The following is a 5838-nucleotide window of genomic DNA, read 5'->3' on the forward strand; positions in this document are numbered from 1 at the left end:
GATTACAATGACGTAAATAGGTGAACTGGCTTTTGAAAGTTAAACCAGCAGATATAACCTATACATTCTGCTTTGTCACATATTCTTGTTGCTTTGTTTTGTTGTCTGCACAACAAAGAATAAGTGGTAAGTTCTGCAGGAACAGTGGATGGTAACAATGATGGAATCACTACATCTTTCAGCTGCTCCCTTCAGGGGTCACGAGGGCTACCTCTATCTCATCTTTATCCCTAGCATCCTCTTCTGTCACACCAACCCTCTGCATGTCCTCTATCACTACATCCATGAATCCTCTCCTCCACGTGCCTGGCAGCCCCATCTTCAACTTCCTTTGTCCAATATAGCCACTATCACTCCTCTGCACATGTCCAAACTGTCTCAGCCTTGCTTCTAAAACTCCAAAGTGCTCAATATGAGCTGTCCCTCTGATTTACTTATTTCTAATCCTGTGCATCATTGTCACTACCAACAAAAATCTTAATATCTTCAGCTCTCCCACTTCTTCCTGTCTTTTTGTCAGTTCTATTGTCTCCAAACCATACAACACAGCAGGTCTCTCTACGATCTTGTAAATCTTCACTCTGGCTGCTATCCTTCTGTCACAAATCACCCTGACACCCGTCTCCACCCAGTCCATCCTCATTGCACTCTCTTTTTTACTTCTCTTGAAGATGGGGATGCACTGTCTGTTGCTTTGGATGCCTGACCCCAGGTATTTAAATTCATCCACCTTTGCTCCTTCCAAGTTCACCGTTACACCTGCAACTATTCTGTCTCGCTTCTACTGAAATCCACTCTTATTCTCTTCGGTGCATACCTCCACCTTTTCAGGCTGTTTTCCACCTGCTCCATACGCTCACCACAGATTACAATGTCATCTGTGAGCATCACAGTCCACAGAGACTCCTGCCTGACCTCATCTGTCTGCCTGTCTATCAAAATGACAAGCAAGAAGGAGCTCAGAGGCAGTCCCTGATGTAATCCCACACTAACCTGAACCCATCTGTCACTTCTACTGTCTTGCTGTCCTCACAAATGACCTGCAACATGCTCACGCACTTCCCTACTACTGTACCACTGTTCCTTTCTTGGCACCCAGTCATATGCTTTTTCTAGAGCCACAAAGACACAGTGCAACGCAAAAAATCACAGATATGACATGAAAATATTTTAGGCATTGAAAGTACTCAGTACAAAAAATGACGTTTTATAAAGAAAATAATTCTTACTTTAATTAATTTTGCCGTTAATAAGTTGCAGTTCTCACCGTTTAGCAGCAGCTGCTGAGATGACTGACAAACACTTGGACCAATCACGGTTGAGTTCCTCAAAGTGCAATGACGTAGATTGCGCGACGCCATTACGTAACTTGGTAGAGCGGAAGCGCTAGTAGACGCTGTTTTTTCTTCTTCTTGAATGGTGCTCTGTTTTGGAAGGTACAGTTTGGACATAATTTAAAAAAATAAATCACAGTAAACGTGTAGTAATGCCGACACTTGTATACAGTTAAGCGAAGCCGAGGGGAGTGGACTTTAGAACATGTTTTGCTGTTTAAACATTATTCTTATGCTATTAGCAACGAGCTAAGCTAATAGGGAATATTGAGTGTTCGAGGGATAAGAGTTATTCATATTATTGGTAGCCCTTCTCTTGCTTTCGGTTTCTACTGCCCATCACTTACATGTTTCTTATGTCAGGTATCATCATGTCAAAGCAGCCGTTGGGAAAAACGCTGCTGAGGAATGTAATCCGACACACGGATGCCCACAACAAGGTGCGTTTAGACTCAACAAGTGTTTGTAAGATGAAGGTGGAGGGTTTTTTTTTTTATGTGCACTAATCTATTGATTAATTACTTAAAGCTTAAAGTTGAGCTGAGTTGATGATTTGTTTAAATGAATGCATTGCTTCTGTTTGGTCCTTTAGGCTTCCTTTCCACAACAATTTAGCAGGAAATGTTATAATTTTATGTATTTTATCCAATTGTAGTCAGTTGTGTATAGACGCTGTCACAGTCTGTATGAGGTCAGACAAAATAACTGACTGTACACTGCAGCTATAGTCTATCTTTAACCTGTCTAGGAACAAAATTACAAAGCTTGTACGAGAGCGATACGTCAAGCCCAGTCTCTGCTTGCTCAGATTAAACTCTTATACAGCAGGTATAAAATACCAAAACAAACCAACTATGTTGAAGTAGGTAGTTTAGCCCACTGATTGGCAGGATTTCTTTTCTACCGACGCACAGGAAGGATAACATTTGTAAATATTTGTATCATGTGTACACTAATGCATCTCTGTGTTGTCTTTGTGTGCATGTTGTTGTGCAGATCCAAGAGGAAATTGAAATGTGGAAAATGCGAGACTGGGAGATCCAAACATCCCAACGAAAAGATTTTTCAGATGCAGAGTTTGTGAGGTAAATACCTCAATTTAATTTGATCTACCTAAACACAAATGAAATCACAGCACTTTTGAATCTTTGTAATGCAGCTGTCTTTTTGATTATACATTGACTTGATGATTTAAGGATAATGGTTGTATTTCAGAGGACATATGCACTGCGACCGAGTGTCAGATCAACGTAGAGACTTTAACCGAAGCAGAGAGCGTGCCTCAGAACATGATGACAGAGAGGCTCGATACTGGACTCGAAAACTGTATGAATTTGAGTCCAATGATCCTGACAGGTACTGTACAAAAAACAAAACATAATGAAGTGGCTGTGGTCATGTGTTTCCAGTGTGTAATGGAAATGCTGGAGTGCTACATCAGATGAACTAATATATGTGATTTCATATATTTCCATCACAGATGGGGACATAGTGGGTTCAAGGAGCTTTATCCCGAGGAGTTTGAAAGTGATGGGTAAGCAGAAATTTCATACATACCAAATGGGTTATTATATATTCAAATAGATATTCAGACTTTAAAAGGGCACTCATGCAATTTACCACATTTCCATGGAGTTAACCTCTCAACCCTGAACCTTGTAGTAATGCAAGACCAACTGATACCAGGCTGAAGTCTGTTACATAATTTCATGGTTAACAAAGTAGCAGAAGTAAGAAGAGACTCCATTATGAGACTTGCCCCCTGCACTGAAAAAAGGGTACACCCATTAGATCAGGGGTGGGCAACTCCAGGCCTCGAGGGCCGGTGTTCTGGGAATCCATCCTACCTGGAAAAACATCCTACCCAATGTTTCTGCGCATGCGCACAAAACCAACGCCGAATTAACTTCTTTTTCTCTCACCCATCCGGAATACTTCTTATGGTTAGGGGTAGGCTTAGGTTTAGTCGCAACTCACCGTCAAATTATAATACGGGTAGGACGTTTTGTCAGAGTAGAATGGTTTCATGTGTCCTTGAACAGCTGATTTAAATGGCTAAATTAGCTCCTCAACATGTCCTGAAGTTCTCCAGAGGCCTGGTAACGAACTAATCATGTGATTCAAGTGTGTTGACCCAGGGTGAGATCTAAAACCTGCAGGACACCGACCCTCGAGGCCTGGAATTGCCCACCCCTGCATTAGGTAGTTCATTAACTATTTAGATTTTATTAATTACCTCAACATTTGTCAAAATAATTGTAATTATGAGTTGTAAATAGTGTTAAAATCAGGTTCTGACTTTGATTCCAGCACTTTCCTATGCTACAGTATTGTTTGGTGTGTGATTTTTAGATGATGATAATGTGTCATTCTTAAAGAAAATTTGTGCATATAAATTACATGTTGTTGTCATGAAATTAAAACGTTTTTATGTGGTGTTACAGGTGCATAAACACTACAAATGAGTCATTTTGTCTGTTTTTAAGCAGTTGCTAGGCCATTATGATGGCATACCTCTGAAACAGATAATAGCCTTCGAGGACCTGAGCTGTAACTGTGCAAATTTTGATTGCTCCTGATTGTGTAAGAGGAGCTCACAAACAAAGATTTCCTGTATTACTGTAAAATACTTTATGCACCTGGTCACAAGCATTCCAGCATTATTGTTTTTGGGATAAAATATTCCATCTAGTCATTTAACAAAGCTGGATATTTCAGGCAGAAATACTGTGACCATAGCTGTGCTAGATTTATGATATGCAAGCTTCATTTCATTTGTGTTTGTAAAGATTTTACCCTGAACTGTCTGACCACTTTAGTTTGGTGAAGTATGTTGCTAATATTTGTACACTGACATCAAGCACTTTTTAAACACTTGGTCTTCTAATTTTGTTGTTTAATAGTGGTTTGCAAAGAGCTCATGGTTTTGCTGATATTTGTAGGAGTATTACTGGTAAAAGAAAATGAGGGGAAATGTGCAAGAAATAGTCAGATAAAGTATTTTTAAAAAGTTGAGAATTTGAAAATTATACAAATCCCTATAATTTACACCCATGTTGATATAGCTGAGTGAGGGGGCCCAGTGTAAATAGCTGCTGTGTAACTGTTCTCACCTGGGTGCAAATAGTCACTCTAGTAATAATGGGTTATTATCCAGATTTAATGGATGATGAACACACAGTATTTTAATCTTCACACAGCCTCAAACATTCACACCTCCATGATGTTAACATTCTGGTTATTAACGAGCTTCCTTGTTAATGAATCTCTACCGCTCATACTTTCTTTTAAAAACGAAGAGGTCTTCAAGTCAAAGCTGAAATAAACTCTAGGATTACATCGTAAACATTATGTTTCTAAGACTTTACAGAGAGCTTCTTTATAGTAAGCCACAGAAGAGATGGTTCTCTTTGCTTGACTGATCTCCACATCAAAAACCAGTGTATTTCCCCTTTAAGCCATTAGATCATACTTCTATTCATACTAGTGGTGTCTTTATATTTATTCTTCTGACTTTGTTTTATTTTAGTGAAGAAAACAGTGCCAAAAAGAAGATGAGCCATCACAAAATGAAAAAGTCCAAGTCTGACACAGAGGCATGCTTATCAAAACGGTCCAAAAAATCCTCACGGAAGAAGAAGAAAAAAAAGAAGAAAGGTGAGGACGGAAAGCGTAAGAAAGTGGACAGTTCGAGCAGTGACTACAGCAGCGATGACAGCGGTGCTACAAAAGACAAGCAGAAGAGAAAAAGGACTAAAAGTCGACATAAAAACAAGAAAGCTTCAAAAGCCAGAGGAAAAGATGTGGACATCAGCACAGAGGACAGTAATGATGAGATAAAAAGGGAGAGGCTGTCACACAGTCGCAAAAAGCGAAAGCACGATTCGCACAAAGACTCCGACTCAGGGCCAAACTCAAAAAAGAAGAAGAGGAAAAACTGGAAAGCAATGGGTGAGGAGAGCTCGGACAGCTCTGCCGACTGAGGCGTGCTGCTAAAAACTGATGCACAGTTCAGGTAACGGCCACTGAAACTGCTACAGATTCCTTTGTTGTTCCTAACTCTGCTGAGGGCTTTTCACTACAGGCATCTTCTAAATTGCACTTTGTTTAACATCAACAAACCTGTGGTTACGGGTCTCTCCGTGGGCGTCCTGCGTGGCAGAAGCTCATCACCTCTGCAGAGATTCAAAGCACACCGTACAGCAGTACAGACAGCAGGGCACATGAAGAAGGATGATAGGGTAGCAACCATCTGTCTCAATAGGTATCCTGTGAGCTGCAGGCACATTGATTGATCGACTCACCTCTGACTGTCTGCCTCACATAGTGACCTTCTGTCTTCAGACGACCAGTGTTTTCATTTTATTTATAAGGAAATGCGATTTGAATAATTATTTCCGATGGAATATGTATTTTATTTTTTTCATGTTTTGCAATTTTCACTCTTTGTATAAAGCGTGTTGTCATAAAATAAACATCTATTTTGCATTTTTTTTAAATTATA

At 39.9% G+C, this 5838-nt stretch overlaps 1 protein-coding gene across 4 annotated transcripts; it reads left to right on the forward strand.

The window, feature by feature from the left end:
* Window positions 1-1341: 1341 nt before the first annotated feature.
* nkapd1 (NKAP domain containing 1) lies at window positions 1342-5838 on the forward strand. Of its 4 annotated transcripts, none has more exons than XM_086260280.1 (6): window positions 1342-1436; window positions 1698-1774; window positions 2331-2419; window positions 2550-2690; window positions 2815-2868; window positions 4864-5838. In XM_086260280.1, exons 2-6 carry the CDS (start codon window positions 1706-1708, stop codon window positions 5315-5317), a joined length of 807 nt encoding a protein of 268 aa, XP_086116406.1. In that variant the 5' UTR covers window positions 1342-1436; window positions 1698-1705; the 3' UTR covers window positions 5318-5838. The 4 variants fall into 4 exon arrangements, with proteins under 4 accessions (XP_086116406.1, XP_086116403.1, XP_086116405.1 ...); XM_086260277.1 differs by lacking the exon at window positions 1342-1436 and having other exon boundaries at window positions 1682-1774; window positions 4864-5349; window positions 5419-5838; XM_086260279.1 differs by lacking the exon at window positions 1342-1436 and having other exon boundaries at window positions 1682-1774; window positions 4864-5349; window positions 5497-5838.

The sequence above is a fragment of the Aulonocara sp. 'chitande type north' Nkhata Bay genome, linkage group LG14, assembly GCF_057382095.1.
Source record: "Aulonocara sp. 'chitande type north' Nkhata Bay isolate Kocher_YH1m ecotype deep benthic linkage group LG14, A_spYH_male_GT1.1, whole genome shotgun sequence".
Classification (NCBI taxonomy): domain Eukaryota; kingdom Metazoa; phylum Chordata; class Actinopteri; order Cichliformes; family Cichlidae; genus Aulonocara; species Aulonocara sp. 'chitande type north' Nkhata Bay.